This window comes from Labrus mixtus, chromosome 12, assembly GCF_963584025.1.
Source record: "Labrus mixtus chromosome 12, fLabMix1.1, whole genome shotgun sequence".
Classification (NCBI taxonomy): domain Eukaryota; kingdom Metazoa; phylum Chordata; class Actinopteri; order Labriformes; family Labridae; genus Labrus; species Labrus mixtus.
This window is the reverse complement of record NC_083623.1, coordinates 6,007,493-6,022,554: the sequence shown is the minus strand read 5'-3', so window position 1 is coordinate 6,022,554 and position 15,062 is coordinate 6,007,493. Positions and strand designations below refer to the sequence as shown.

Here is a 15,062-nt window from a genome sequence, read left to right as displayed (position 1 = left end):
ACACGGTTGGGTCTGCCTGCCCCCGCTCCTCCTCCCCTCCCGGCTTCCACTTTTAAAAAAAGTCCGCCATTGTTTACGCGCAAGCTCAGAAGCTGCAGAAGAAGAGGAAGAAGAAGAAGAAGAAATGTCGACCGGGAGAAATCAGCACAAACGCTGCTGTGTCGTTGGCTGTAAAGACCCACCCGTGTCCCTCCATCGACTCCCGGCTGCAGAGGACCTGAGAGAGAAGTGGCTGGACTTCATTTACGATGGAGACGTCCCCTCCTCGGTGGGGAAACACTTGTGCGTGTGTGCCGACCACTTCACCCCGGACTGCTTCGTCAACTACGGGCAGTACAGTTCAGGAATGGCCACCAAACTCCTGCTGGAGGACGGGTCTGTACCGACTGTCCGTGTCAGGTCAAACGACGAGGAAAACGTAAGCTTTTCAAAAAGCCAGAATACAAGTAATGTTTGTGTGTAGCACAGGCTAACACTGATAGCAACATTAGCACCTGGCCTGACTTCAGACTTCATTGAGGTGTCCTGGTTAACCTCAGGCAAAGTTACAATAGATGTGTTGTTTCACTCACTTTACATTAGGTCTGCAGAGGGTTTGTCTCTACATTACTGTGTTTGTGATGCAGGTATCTCAACGCTACAACGAGCAGAGGCCTAGGGATGCACCACCCAGCCTTCCTTTGACTAATCTGGCTCCACAAAGCCTGAATATGGCAGGACCACAAAGCGAGCTCATCATATCCAGCCTGCCTTTCAGGAACCTGCCTCCACAAAGCATGGTGAATATATCAGGATCACAAAGCGAGGTCATCATAGCCAGCCGTCCTTTCAGGAACCTGCCTCCACAAAGCATGATGAATATATCTGGAGCACAAAGCGAGCTCATCATATCCAGCCTTCCTCTGAGTAATCTGGCTACACAAAGCCTGGATATATCGGGGACAACAAACCAGGTAATGAACTTTCTCTCTTAACTCAGGCTTTCTTTCTTTCTTAAAGGGGACGTATTATGAAAAATCCACTTTTATGTTTTTGAACTTGGGTAACCTGAGTGTCTACAGACCCACAACATGTGAAATAAACCCATCCAGTCCTTTTGTTTGTGGTCTGCATAAGTCTTACAACACAGAGGAAAATGCTCTGTTTTAAATGTGCTCTCCTTGTGATGTCACAGTGGGATTCTGGTAAAAAAAAAAAAAAAAAAAAAAATCCCCTCCCCTGATATCTCCACCCCCAGCCTAGAACAAAACTTTTGAACAGGTCCGCCATTATTTTTCTCGTTAGGGGAAGGAGTGATTCAAGTCAGGGGGCGGGGTCGGGGTCATTGCATTTAAAGAGACACACACACCAAAACGGAGCGTTCTGAGAGAGCTGGTTTATACAGGGTCACAAACCTCCTCTGGTGCTTGATTCATGTTATATTTTGAACAAAGCACAGCACAGATGTTTAATTTAGACCACAGGGGGACTGTTTGAAAAGGTGGAGAAGGGGGGATAATATGTCCTCTTTAAAATCACTGCAAAGATTGGCTTCAATTCACTCATTGTTCTGCACATGTTAAATCTACAAATTATCCCTGCACTCATGTTCACTTCATTTTTCTGTCTACTCGCCGTTATATTGTATAGTTTCTGCTAATAATATGTCTACACTCATGCACTTTAACTTATGTCAATACTGTCCATTTACAACTCTGTTCTTGCACATTTACATTTAATCTTCCATATTTAATCCTTATATTTAAGACTAGTAATGCTTAGTTAAATCCTGCTTGTATATATTCACATTCTTAGTTTTGATATTTTTAGTACTTATTTACTTTGTATTTAATATTATATTATGTTTAGATTTGCTAACATTGTGTTTTTTACTCATACTGTGTGTTTGGATAACCTGCTGCTGTAACGCCACAATTTCCCAGTTTGGGATCAATAAAGTAATTCTATTCTATTCTATGTTATGGACAAGGGCGGATATGTCACTTGTCATTTTAACAGTAGAATGCACTTCTGAATGTTTTTTGTTGATTTCCGTGTTTGGATACAGAAACTGAATTGCAAATATGACCTCAAATGAATCCCTTACTAATTGGAGTCATAGCTGCATTATGTACACATTGTTGTTTAGTATCTTTCTTTACGTTACATGTTACTGCTCTTGTTATTTAGGAAAGCCTGCTGGAGCTAGGGACCGTCCTGCTCGACGCGGCCTGCCAGACCGACCCACAAAAGGGGTGTTCAGTCGGCACACAGCTGACCAAGACGACGCTCCAAGCTCGCTTCAGGAGCAAAGGTATGCTGACGTACATTTTCAGATGTGATGTCATGCGTTATGTTAAGAAGTTTGAAGCCGTTAATAATGACTCGTGCGTCTTCCTTTTCTTTGAACAAAGGCACGCAGAGCTCGGTGCCCAGAAAGGACGTTGGTGTCACTGTCGGCACATCAACGTTGACGAAGAGACCGCTTAAGAGAACACGCTTGGAAGAGTGCAGCCCGCTCACGTGTGATTCTGCCGACTCCGCCAAAGACCTGAGTGGGTCGACTGATGTAACGTGAGTAACTTGGTACTAATCTTTGTCTTTATTTCTCAACTTCTTTTGCTTCTATGATTTATGATAGTTGGTGTTTCTCATTCTTACAGACCTGAGCCTTCTGGTCCCGTTAATAAGACTACGTTTACTATCTGTGAAACATACCTTCTGGAGATCTTCAAGGAGTGCCCTGTGTGTCAGGCGGTCTGCGATGTACAGCAGAGACGGATGGGCCCGTTTTTATATGTAGATCAGCAGTGCCAAAACTGTCGATTTGAACGAAAATGGAGCAGCAAGCCAGATGTTGGAGGCGCTCCTGCTGGAAACCTTCAGCGGTCCTCTGCAGTCAGTGCAACTATAAAAACTGAAGAGGTAATGGATAAAGACTTGTAGTAAAATATTGTCTGTTATGTTGCCAAGTTTTATAAATAGTGAGAAAAGAAAAGATGTTTACTCCCCAGAAGGATTTAAAAAAAAAAATATTATCAGGAAGTTGATGCTCATCCTGTCTCTTTTTTTTCTGCTCTTCCAGGACTCTTCCACGGCCAGAGAGGGGGGCAGAGTGGACCTCCATCCTCAACCGCACCCATGAAGATCCAACTTCCCCCCCGTCTGCATCCACTAGGGACTTGAAGGGACAAATGTAAATTGTTGAAACTCAATTTGCAATTTCATTGTGACCTCTGATCCCTTCCCATATATTACACATTATTTCTTCATGTTTGCTCTCAAAGTTTCCTCTGAGTGTATAGTTAAAAATGTTTTGTTATTACAGGATCAGCAGCCTTCAGCAGACTGGAGAAAGTTCTAGCTAACGAGGGGATTCTAATAGATGAGGCAAAAGTGAGCCAACACCGTCAGAGGTCTTCGCTGGAGGTCTTTAACAGCGCCGTTCTGCGGTCTGCACCAAAATGTCGCCTTCCCTTTTCTTGGGATGTTACGCAGGTAATAATGAACTTTGTTTCAACACTTAAATCTACAATTTAAATATTTATCCAACAACATTTCTGAACATGATGTTTGTCTGTCAAAGACTCTTCCTGGCAGCCCGTCACTTCAATGAGAACTCGGGCCGTCCCCGAGCGTCAACGTCAACCGGGGACCTGCAATACAGACTGAACTGTCGACGACAGTCCCATGCCGTCAAAATGTACGTACGCCTGGGTCACAGTTTGCTTACCGGTGCGCACACTTTACCATCAGGTTTGTTTTTATAGATCATAAACTTTGCGTGGGAAAAGGCGTACGCCAGTTTCGGACCCCGTTACGCAACGGTTATAAATGAGACCCCTGGAGTCTTTTTATAGACTTCATTGAAGGTTTTCCCTTACATTGAGTGTGTAGTACATTTATTTATTTTTAAAGATATGTGTATATAATTATATTGTATTTAAAAGTAAACACATAGTATTGGTAAGAAGATCATGTCTAGTCTCGTGACTTTTTATATTCATTTTAATTTTTTTTTTAATTGACTTATTTATTTTTCTGTCTTTGTCTGAGCCTTGGGGGGAGGGGGTTGATATTTTTGTTCATCTGTTATGTATGTCTGTTCAAAAAATGAGAAAATTAAGTAAACAAAAAAGCAACAAGACACAAATGTGCAACAGCAAGAAGACAGTTTCACGTAGTAAACATAATAATCTGCTTTTCTGTATCACAGATTACGTAGACGAGCTCCTAGACCTCTTCTTCGAAAAGTCCTCCAGGATTCTGCTCCGTATGTGGCTGAGGCGATGGAAATCCCCAACCCACGAGGATCTGCCCGGCACAGTTTGACAGACTGACAGGGGATTGCAGCTATGAGTGTCGAGGTTCAGTTAAGGGCAGGTCTGAACCTCACAAATTGTCCGTTGGTGTCAGGACACCCGGTCCATTTCTAAAGGACCACGCAGGCAGGCGGGCGGCCCAAGAGCCCCCGATACCAGCTCATGAAGCTCCTGTAGGTCAAGTACCTACACTGGGCTGAATAAACTGTTTTATTGTTTTATTACTTTGTTATAAAAGTTGTGTGCATCCAACAATAAAAGTTTTGTATAAATACTGTTTGGTGTAATTTCTGTGTTTCTTTCCCAACATATTACAGTAATTAAGGCAGAGTATCCAGTATTAAAGGGAAGTGTAGTTCTTTGTGATTTCATAGTTATAGTAAAATAAAAACTCACCATTTTTATCATGAGTAACTTATTTGTGTATCCCCCTCGGCCGTAGAGGCTCTTCAATTGTTTAATGCACTCTGCAGGGAGATCACATTCAGGAAACTGAAACAAGGTTTAGAAACGTCTCCTGATCAGAACTGAAAAATTTAGTTTTAAGCGTATAAATGACCACATGCAAGGCATGGATTACCAACATCTCCCAAGTTTCTTCTGGGTAATTCAACTGAAAATCTAAAAGGGCATTTATAACCATTACAGCACAATATAATTTAAGGCCGGTTGAAGAAATTACTAAGACTTGACTCCACACAATAAGACTCAGTTGACATCAGATGGCTTACTTATGTTGATGAAAGTTTATAAGAAGAATACTCATGAGGAGACATGATTCAACATCACACTTCTGTACTCGTGTCTTGCTCAATCACATCTGCAGAACAGAAGGCATCGCATTTATCCCAAAAGATATAACCATTATCAGGGTCGTGTCACATTGACCCACCTAGACTAACCTGTGCCGTCAATAACAAAAAGTCTACCAAACATCTTGATAGCAGATATCAGGAAGAACAGTTGACACTCTCTAAGCTGTACTTGGTGTTCTATTAACAGCTGAACTCTGTCAGGTCTGACTGACATTAGAGAACAGTGAATAAACATAATGACGTCTGTACATTATAATCTAAATAACTACAGAAATTCCACCACACCGGTGTGAAAGCGGAAGATTGAGTTCATCAGACACTAGGGAGGTAAAGATGAATTGTGTAAGGATAAAGATTAAGTGTAAAATCGTGATAAATCGATACAAAGGAGTCAAGATTCACATTGTTAATCTAAAAAAATGAATCACGATAATATGATGAGCGTCAGAGGCGGTTGGCATCTGCAGAGCGAGATTTAGAAATTTAGAAATTTAGGACCCACCACCGTCTTTTAAATCGGAGGTGTGGAAGCATATTGGCTGAGGTGAGAAGATAACATACAAGACAAAAACTGTGTGCAAATATTGCAAGAAGACGTGGAACTACACAAACATCACAACCAACATGATGAAGCGTTTAATCGACACCACAGTGAGGAGCTCCAATCACCTCTCCTTGTTGTGAGGAAAAAACACTAAAAGGCCCAAAGCACACTAACAAGCGGGTTTGCATCCCCGAAAGGAATCTTTTCCTGTCATAATTTGTCTACAGTCTCATTTTGTAAAATAAATCGTGAGTGTATCGTATCGTGAGTTGAGTGAATCGTATCGTGAGTTGAGTGAATCGCATCGTGAGTTGAGTGTATCGCATCGTGAGTTGAGTGTATCGTATCGTGAGTTGAGTGTATCGTATCGTGAGTTGAGTGAATCGTATCGTGAGTTGAATCGTATCGTGAGTTGAGTGTATCGCATCGTGAGTTGAGTGAATCGTATCGTGAGTTGAGTGTATCGCATCGTGAGTTGAGTGAATCGTATCGTGAGTTGAGTGTATCGCATCGTGAGTTGAGTGTATCGCATCGTGAGTTGAGTGAATCGTATCGTGAGTTGAGTGAATCGTATCGTGAGTTGAATCGTATCGTGAGTTGAGTGTATCGTATCGTGAGTTGAGTGTATCGTATCGTGAGTTGAGTGTATCGCATCGTGAGTTGAGTGTATCGTATCGTGAGTTGAGTGTATCGTATCGTGAGTTGAGTGAATCGTATCGTGAGTTGAATCGTATCGTGAGTTGAGTGTATCGCATCGTGAGTTGAGTGAATCGTATCGTGAGTTGAGTGTATCGTATCGTGAGTTGAGTGAATCGTTACATCCTAACACTGTAGCAGGTACTTTGTTTCCTGTGTCGCATCAAGCAGAGAGTTTCTGGGGTCAATTACTGCTTGCAAATGGCGTCTTCTGCTCTCTCATCCCCTTCGATAGCTCAGTTGGTAGAGCGGAGGACTGTAGAGTGAAATGTAAGACATCCTTAGGTCGCTGGTTCAAATCCGGCTCGAAGGAATATCTTTTTTTTAATACTGATGTACAACATGACGGATGAGCATGTCGTTTGGTTTGTTTTTCTACATTAAAAAGTCATTAGTTGATATGAATCTTATTGAAAGGTAACATAATTTGACATAACACCGGTCCCCTCCTCTCCTTATGTTGATTTACTCTCAATTAGAAGTATACAAGTATTTTCTGTTACTTTAAATGTGTTCATAACTGTTTGAATTGTATTGGTAAGAATGCCTCTACGATACAGGTGCTGTAATTCATAATTCATCACTTTAAATTACTAATTAGTAGGTTTTTCACGTTGAGTGCACACCATCACACCTTCATGCTCAAAGTTACGTTCAGATCTGGAGCGTTACTTTCTTGTGTTTATATAGTGACGTCATACACAGTGGTGCATCGCGGGGGATTAGCTCAAATGGTAGAGCGCTCGCTTAGCATGCGAGAGGTAGCGGGATCGATGCCCGCATCCTCCAAAGAAACCTTTTTCTGAGAAAAAGAATATACTGCTATTAACAAACTAACAATTATCTTATTAAGATAGTTTTTCAAGTCCATATACCGTCATCACGCCCAGGTGATCACCTTCCAGATGGTGAGTTTTTAACTTAATTTAATGGGTCAAAGGCTTGACAAAGTATCATAAAAGAAGACAAATTAACAAAGGTATTACAAAACCATGAAATTGACAATACATGGTCGGACACAGCTTTATATGCTACAGGTGTTTCATGCAACATTTTAAACTTTAAATGTGTTGTATGTTATTTTTATCGCTTTGGTATTTTTTGTAGTCATACACATTTAAATTCTCTTTTTCATAATTAATGAAAAAACATTTAATGTCTTAGATGAATACTCTATTTCTACTCTTCCCAGTAATGATGGTTGTGTACAAAATACTTTTACCTTTTAATTGTATAAATGGCTGTTTTTGTTTGTGTACTACAGAACAAATATTATATTTATATTGCCTTTTGGTCTTAATTAGACTTGATATCACCACCTATGGTGCTTTGTGTCTATTTCACTACTCCCTATCTGCTTTTTAAATTTCCTTGTGTTCAGTTTATATTTCAGTCCTGTAAGCACCTAGTTCAAAGGAGAAATCAAATTTAGTTTTGAATGACCCTTTATTGCATTTCTTTTAAAATACCAAACCGACTTCCACTTAATATACAAATAACACAACCAGGAGGTACATTACCCAAAAGTACAATATTATTCTATCAATATTTGTATTGAAAAATTAAGATATGATAAGATGTAACTTTATAAATCCCTTCCATAATGTTTTATATACTATAATCTAATTCACAAATTTTAGAAGAATCGCCAATTTGGGATTAAATATGAAAGATTAAATGTAAATGGACAGTATTGACATAAGTTAAAGTGCATTAGGGACACAAAAAGACAAAAAGACAAGTTGAAATTAATAAATAAATAATCATATTGTGTTATTGAAAAGGGCTATTTCCTATATATTTAAATGTATTTATTTATTTTAGTATGTTTACATTAATATGTTTCAAGGGGTCTGAGGCCTCTTATCCTTTTAAGCGGTTCTACATAGATCGTCTATGGCCCCTTCGATAGCTCAGTTGGTAGAGCGGAGGACTGTAGAGTGAAATGAAAGACATCCTTAGGTCGCTGGTTCAAATCCGGCTCGAAGGAGGAATTTTTTTTCTTGGTTAAACGCGTGAACAGGATAATATTTCCAGTTTTTAGTTAAACGCCACCGAAAATATCAGGCCCTCCTCCACACAAGTAACATTAGCTTAGCCCAAGTTACTACCTTCTCTAGAAGTTTCCTCCGCAAAGTGGACAGAGGCATCACTACACTGTAAGTTCAGGGGTTGATTATAAGCAAATTGTTGTTTGTGTGTAAATATATTCCGTAAATAGCGTCGTCGGTGTACGTTTAAGATGAACTGTATGTTAGCTAAATGTTCTAGTTGTAGTTCTGTTTCTTCACGGGTAACATTAATTGGCATAACACCTCTTCTACTATTGGCTGGTTCTTCCATCTTTCACATTTTTATTTAGACTCAGAATCATTTTGGGTCATTGCTGTAATACATGTGCCAAAATTACAACTTCAGAAAACTGTTAGGAACTAATGATATCATTTTGTATAGTTGAAGTTGGAGACCTAGAGACCTGTTTAAGTAGTGACGTAATGGGGTCATGGTGCATCACGGGGGATTAGCTCAAATGGTAGAGCGCTCGCTTAGCATGCGAGAGGTAGCGGGATCGATGCCCGCATCCTCCAAAGGAGCCTTTTAATTTTTAATCGACAACAAGAAACACCTTTTAATATCATACTGAGTGATATTATGTGCTGCTATATTCAACATACACTCCTACCATCAAACCAAAAAGCAAAACGCTCTGAGTTTACGTTCCAGACGTGACGTCATTCCGTCATTCGCAACACGGGGGATTAGCTCAAATGGTAGAGCGCTCGCTTAGCATGCGAGAGGTAGCGGGATCGATGCCCGCATCCTCCAATGAAACCTTTTAATTTTTAATCGACAACAACAACAATAAGGAACACCTTTTAATATCATACCGAGTGATATTATGTGCTGCTATATTCAACATACATTCCCCAATTACCCTACCATGACACCAAAAAGCAAAACGCTCTGAGTTTACGTTCCAAACGTGACGTCATTCCGTTTATCGCAACACGGGGGATTAGCTCAAATGGTAGAGCGCTCGCTTAGCATGCGAGAGGTAGCGGGATCGATGCCCGCATCCTCCAGATTTTTCGTTGTTTTCCTGATAAATAGACGGCAAAGAATCACAAGTGAGCAAATTCAATTGAGGAGATTCACTAAGTGCAACACCCTCACTATACTATTAGTTTATAACTGTCAGGATAATCCCAAACCCATAAGGGTAATTTAAGGAGATATAAACAATAACACATTGAAGAATGTCCTTGGAATAATCTTATAAATACCAGTAAAGGAATATTATATGAAGATGTTTACAAATAACAATTAGGGTGCACTTATTTAAGATTGAATGTAATATTTAAAACACACATTTTTAAATTTGGATTTAGTGTTGAAACACTGGTGCTGAAACTGTAGACTTGAGATGATGATTGGTGCAATGCAGTCTGATTTAAATTCAAACTTTTTCTGTGTAGGTAAGAAAACTGCAAATATAGAGGAAAGTGGTGTTTTTAATTCCAAATGGCAGCACAGGTAGTCGTACTAACAAAGCTACATATGAGATGCAAGATGGTACAAACATTTGGCCTCAAAATACTCTCTCCCCCTCTCAAAGCCGCTCATTATTACACCGTCTGAAACGACTGATTCCCAACGCGTAGATTTGCCAAAGTATTCATAACACTTGCTGCTACAAATTTCAGGATAATAATAATTCATGAAATAATGACATTAAACATGGAACAGAAAAACATCTTGGGTCAACTAAATCTCAGACATATCCTCTTTAACTTTGAATGTGATAAAGTTAACTTTTAATTAAATTTAGATTTTTAAATGAAAAGCACCTTACCGACCCTTTACTCCTCACACACTGTATGCTGTGAGGAGAGAGGTCACGTCATGTGTAACAAACAGACATCGTGGCAGCCGGTTTCATGAAAGAAAAGTGAACCGAATCAATAATTAAAATCTGAATTCTTCTGATAATAATTTTACTACCTAGAAAAAAGGGGAAGTAGAGCAACTGCTGCAATTTCAAACTTAGAGAAACCTACGAGAAAATAATTTTTTTCTTCCAAATATTGTTTTTATTTTAAACCTAGAAAATGTGAGTTTTGTTAACTTCTACACGGATTCTTCTGAAGTCTTTAAAGAGTACAAATAGCTGAGAGTAGAGGTCTAATCTGCAGGTCTAATCTGATGCTATTGTTCTCTGCATTAGACGAGTGAAATCACTAACAAACAATCCTCCTTCATGCACAGAACACCTACTTTCTTCTGATCTGTAAAAATCAGTTTTAGATTGATCAGGGAGCTCTGACGTCCGGATGGGAAGTGAACTAAATAAATGCATTTTTTTTCTATAATCTCTTGAAGTTTTTATTTCCCCCTTTTCTTTAGATTCATTGTTGTCTTGTCGTAAACGTACTGTCATTTCTTCGGGTTTTAAACAGTTTGTTAAGCCATATGGACGCCGCTTTGGGCAGCACCGTGTCTATAATCCTTCGGGGGGCGCCACTTTGCAGTTACATGACAATGACTGAGACAGATTTATGGCACTGTTAAGAATAATATAAGGGTTTGTCCACATAAGTAACTTTAACTGAGTTTAATTCATACATTGAATTATGTCGAATAAAATCTGACATGCAGAGAAATGAGCACATGAAGAAAGGGAACAGAGGGTTATTAAATCTAAACTAGTGTTAACATACATCAACATCTGTCACACACACTGCCCCCCCCCCTCTTCGTATGAATCCTCAGCATTCCTGTCGTCCTGTGTTTAATCTGCAGTGTGATCCCTTCATGAGGAGGCCGGCCAGCTTGGTTTAGGATTGGACACAGAGTCTGAGCCAATCGGCACGAGGACAGGTCCCCAGCGCTGTCCCTCATTGGCTCGCTTTCGGCTCCAAAGTGTCCAAAAGCATAAAAAGGTATCCATTTGTCTTTGTTTTCCCTCAATGTCTGTGCAGAGTTGCAGCAAGCGAAAGCAGCAAGGGAGCTTCGTGGCAGCAAGTCGGGGGGAGGGGGCGGAGGAGGATCTGGTCGTCTTGCTGCCCGGCTGTCACCACTTACATGAAATCGTCTGAATCATAGCCATCCTGCAAACCACACACGGGAAGGGAGCCAGAGTTAATTTTCTACAATTCATTTAGCAGACGCTTAAATCCAAAGTGACGTACATCAGAGAGTGAGTACAACACAAGGAAGGATCTAGAGAGGAGGAAACAACGTCAGGAAGTGCAAACAAACAGCTTTAAGTCTGAACGGACACACAGGTGCTGACAGGAAGTGGACAGAGGCAGAGCACAACATAGACAGCTGTTTTAGAGAGTTCTAATCAGCATCAAAACCATCGTAATTATTGTCATTTTCAAACAAAACCATCGTCGTAGGTGTTCATGAAAGCTGGGTCTTTAGCTTTTTCTTAAAGGTGCAAAGGACTCTGCAGATTGAATGGAGTTTGGAAGCTCGTTCCACCAGCGGGGGGCGACAGAGGAGAAGAGTCCACTAGAGCTAAAAAAATACCGCGACCACGTCTGTGTGGGAACAACAGAAACAAAACCCCAAAAAGTGTTTGGATCCGTTCTCACCTCATTAGTCTTCATATTCTCAGATTTCATCAGTGAAGAATAGTTCCTGGAGAGAGAGACAGAAACAAGAACAAACAGATGTCAGTAAAGAGGGTTTAATAAACTCTAAACTTCAGTGCATCGTGCAGTAAAGGTCGCAGATAACGAGCTCAAGTTATCTTTCACCATGTTGTCTAAAAAAAAAGGAAAAGCCTCTTGAGTAACAGAGTGAACTCTTCAGACGCACTTTAGCTCCTCCATCTCCCGTCTCTTCTTCTGCTCATCCTTCTCTTTCCTCTTGTGCTCCTGAAGTTGAGCTTTCTTCTCGTTCCTCTCCTCCTGGTCTCTCGACTCTTTCTCCGCCGCCAGGTCGGGGAAACTTTCCACTTTTGTTTTCTCCAGACGGTTCACGATCTCGTTGACCTTCTTCTCCACCGACACAATCTTCACCTGCGAACAAACAGAAACAACTCTGAAGTGTTTTTCACCTGATGAGAACAGACTCATGATGTAGAGATCAACCCCCCCCCCCCCCCCCTCCAGACCTTCAGTCACTAACCTCTTTCTGTCTGTGGAAGCCGATCTGTCCCACGTCCATGTCGCCGGTCTTCTTCAGATTTGCCCACGGTGTGTAAACCACGTTGATGTTGTTCATCTTACAGCCTGCACAGGTGTGACAATTTGAAAATCTGTGATCATCAAGTCTCTGGTCTTAACCCAGTGTTGTTGTTGTTTACCTTGGATACTGTTGTTCTTCACCAGCTGTGCACAGTCGATCAGCACCTCTGGAGGGATCTCATTTATCGTCTGACCCTGGAACCACACACACACACACACACACACACACACACACACACACACACACACACACACACACACACACACACACACACACACACACACACACACACACACACACACACACACACACACACACACACACACACACACACACACACACACACACACACACACACACACACACACACACACACACACACACACACACACACACACACACACACACACACACACACACACACACACACACACACACACACACACACACACACACACACACACACACACACACACACGTCTTTCTAAACGCTTGTTTTATGGTTGTGCTGTGACGGTCAGCTCTAAAGTAAACACGTCTCCAAAGTCAGAACTGAACGGTTTGAAAAAAAGTGATATGACTCGTGTTGACTTCCTATTTTAGACAACCTTTCTTTGCATTTTCCCCTCATCCAGTTCAGGCCCCGTGTCCACCTAGCGTTTTATTCTAAGTGCCAGTGTCTTTGATTCTCATCGTCTGAAGTGTAAAAACTTTTCTGCACATCTCGCAGGTCCTAAGTTTCTATTCCTTCTCTCCTCTGTTTGTAAATGCAAACGTTCTATGTTGACGTAAATGTATCATGAATTGTCACGAGATAAATAAATCCAACAAAAATAAAGTTAAAACATTTCAGAACAGTGCAGCTCTGAGTTTTCAGACAAGTCTCCGTCAAAGGGAACTTTTTTAAAAATGATTTTTAAACTCTAATTTAAGACTTTTTAAGATATTTCTGTGGGAACCCTGTAAAATCAGAACTGAACACATGATGCTGAACTTACATTTGAATATCTTAACTTCTTACCTTTGGCAGTCTGAGATAAACGTGGGCAGATGATAGTTTATCTACATGAAACCTGGAGACAAAAAAGCAAGAGATGGTTAGATCATATTCAGATTCATATTTCTGTCATGTGTGGTAGCATTTGATGTATCTCAAGATAGAAAACTACATCTGTCAAACACTTTAAATGTAAACAACAAATAGATTTCCCATGGTTGAAGGTAGGGCTGCACGATGAATCGTATTCAAGGTCTAGGAGGAATTAAAAAAATTAAATCTAGATATCCTCTATCCTCTTTGTGCTCCCATAGTTCACATCCTCCCTCCTTGTTTACTTCCTTGTTTACGTCCTACAGAGTGGTTTGATGACCCCATAATGTGCCATCCAGCCACAAGTATTTCACTAAAGTTGCTCTGCCTCACCTGAACTTTTGTTGTACCCTGAAACTGTGCACTTTTAAAAAACAACTTCACAGCTTGAACTTTAACCCCAACATTAAAATTCAGGAGACTTTATTAAACCTTAAGTTTTCTTTGGTGACATTTCATTAATAAGATCAAAGAAAAACTTGTTTTCAGTCATTTTATTTCTCATTTATAGCTTTTTTTTGTTAGTGTGAAGAAGTCTGAGATTTTATTTTCAGGCCCTAGATCAGGGATGTTCACAGCAAGGGGCCACATTCATTTATTTCTCACTGCCAGGGGGCCAAATTGTAGTTTCCTAAAATCAATTATGTCTCAAATTTAACTCAACACGTACCAGTGATCAATTATTATTATGGACATACTTCTGGTGTTCATGTTTTCATGGCAGATTTTGTCATGTTTTGATATATAAAAATTGACCTGAGGGCCACATAGAGGGTTGACGAGGGCCGCATGTGGCCCCCGGGCCGCCAGTTTCCCACCCCTGCCCTAAGTGAAGGTTAAAAAAATACAACAACAACAAAACTAGTCTCACCAAATGTCCTCAGGCCATCCGTACTTTATTAGATCCTCATCTGCAAAAACAATCACAACAAGTTAAGAGTCTGTAATAATAATATAGTAATAATATAATAGTGTGTGTGTGTGTGTGTGTGTGTGTGTGTGACACCTAAAAACAACAAACTTACTTTCATATTTGTCTTTCCCCATGTAGATTGTGTAGTCAGGGCTCACCACTGAGAGAGAAAATAAATAAATAAAACAACAATCATTGGTTGGGATATGATGAGAAACACATAATAAAGCTTTAAAGATAAATGTGTAACAGAGCTACGAGCTATCAGCTAACTCTGTGTCTTTACTCACCGCCACTTGTGAAGTAAAACACCATTTTATGTGACCTGAAAGTCTCCTCTAACACAATAAATGTAAGTCAACGTGCTTCAAAGCTGACGCGCTTTTCAGGAAACACAAACAAATATAATGAGTTTTGTGCCGACTGATCGTTGCTGCTGTCACTTTTCGCATGTACGGGTTCGACCCCGGAAGTTGTTGGGTCGAGGTGTGTGACGCTACAGAGA

The 15,062-nt window shown here is 40.5% G+C and overlaps 2 protein-coding genes, 1 long non-coding RNA gene and 6 other non-coding genes across 9 annotated transcripts in view; 7 read left to right on the top strand and 2 right to left on the bottom strand.

Annotated features, from left to right (window-relative positions):
- Positions 1-15,062, bottom strand: part of LOC132984754 (uncharacterized) — a 296,934-nt gene that overhangs the window by 31,390 nt on the left and 250,482 nt on the right. The gene's annotated exons all lie outside the window — the stretch shown is intronic.
- On the top strand, positions 26-4,573 carry LOC132984731 (uncharacterized). Its single transcript, XM_061051647.1, has 9 exons — positions 26-418; positions 627-953; positions 2,170-2,293; positions 2,394-2,553; positions 2,643-2,904; positions 3,065-3,175; positions 3,308-3,477; positions 3,566-3,682; positions 4,196-4,573. The coding sequence occupies exons 1-6, from the start codon at positions 125-127 to the stop codon at positions 3,122-3,124; spliced, it is 1,227 nt and encodes a 408-aa protein (XP_060907630.1). The 5' UTR covers positions 26-124; the 3' UTR covers positions 3,125-3,175; positions 3,308-3,477; positions 3,566-3,682; positions 4,196-4,573.
- On the top strand, positions 6,582-6,669 carry trnay-gua (transfer RNA tyrosine (anticodon GUA)). The gene is given in 2 exon segments: positions 6,582-6,618; positions 6,634-6,669. It is a non-coding gene; the product is annotated as a tRNA-Tyr (tRNA).
- On the top strand, positions 7,073-7,145 carry trnaa-agc (transfer RNA alanine (anticodon AGC)). Its single transcript has one exon. It is a non-coding gene; the product is annotated as a tRNA-Ala (tRNA).
- On the top strand, positions 8,259-8,346 carry trnay-gua (transfer RNA tyrosine (anticodon GUA)). Its single transcript is given in 2 exon segments — positions 8,259-8,295; positions 8,311-8,346. It is a non-coding gene; the product is annotated as a tRNA-Tyr (tRNA).
- On the top strand, positions 8,872-8,944 carry trnaa-agc (transfer RNA alanine (anticodon AGC)). The gene has a single exon. It is a non-coding gene; the product is annotated as a tRNA-Ala (tRNA).
- On the top strand, positions 9,110-9,182 carry trnaa-agc (transfer RNA alanine (anticodon AGC)). The gene has a single exon. It is a non-coding gene; the product is annotated as a tRNA-Ala (tRNA).
- trnaa-agc (transfer RNA alanine (anticodon AGC)) lies at positions 9,367-9,439 on the top strand. Its single transcript has one exon. It is a non-coding gene; the product is annotated as a tRNA-Ala (tRNA).
- ccdc25 (coiled-coil domain containing 25) lies at positions 9,852-15,044 on the bottom strand. The gene is made up of 9 exons (XM_061051646.1): positions 14,848-15,044; positions 14,670-14,717; positions 14,516-14,555; positions 13,576-13,627; positions 12,673-12,748; positions 12,495-12,598; positions 12,183-12,385; positions 11,957-12,002; positions 9,852-11,464 (listed from the first exon to the last, which is right to left on the bottom strand). Exons 1-9 carry the CDS (start codon positions 14,870-14,872, stop codon positions 11,435-11,437), a joined length of 624 nt encoding a protein of 207 aa, XP_060907629.1. The 5' UTR covers positions 14,873-15,044; the 3' UTR covers positions 9,852-11,434.

What these genes read in the sequence shown, in the direction of transcription:
- LOC132984731 (XM_061051647.1), top strand. Translation starts at nt 125, where the DNA reads ATGTCGACCGGGAGAAATCAGCACAAACGCTGCTGTGTCGTTGGCTGT. An exon ending in TATCGGGGACAACAAACCAG is followed by an intron (nt 954 to 2,169) that starts GTAATGAACTTT and finishes CTTGTTATTTAG; the next exon opens with GAAAGCCTGCTGGAGCTAGG. An exon ending in AGCTCGCTTCAGGAGCAAAG is followed by an intron (nt 2,294 to 2,393) that starts GTATGCTGACGT and finishes CTTTGAACAAAG; the next exon opens with GCACGCAGAGCTCGGTGCCC.
- ccdc25 (XM_061051646.1), bottom strand. Translation starts at nt 14,872, where the DNA reads ATGGTGTTTTACTTCACAAGTGGCG. An exon ending in GTTTTACTTCACAAGTGGCG is followed by an intron (nt 14,718 to 14,847) that starts GTGAGTAAAGAC and finishes TTTCTCTCTCAG; the next exon opens with TGGTGAGCCCTGACTACACA. An exon ending in CGGGAGATGGAGGAGCTAAA is followed by an intron (nt 12,003 to 12,182) that starts GTGCGTCTGAAG and finishes CTCTCTCTCCAG; the next exon opens with GAACTATTCTTCACTGATGA.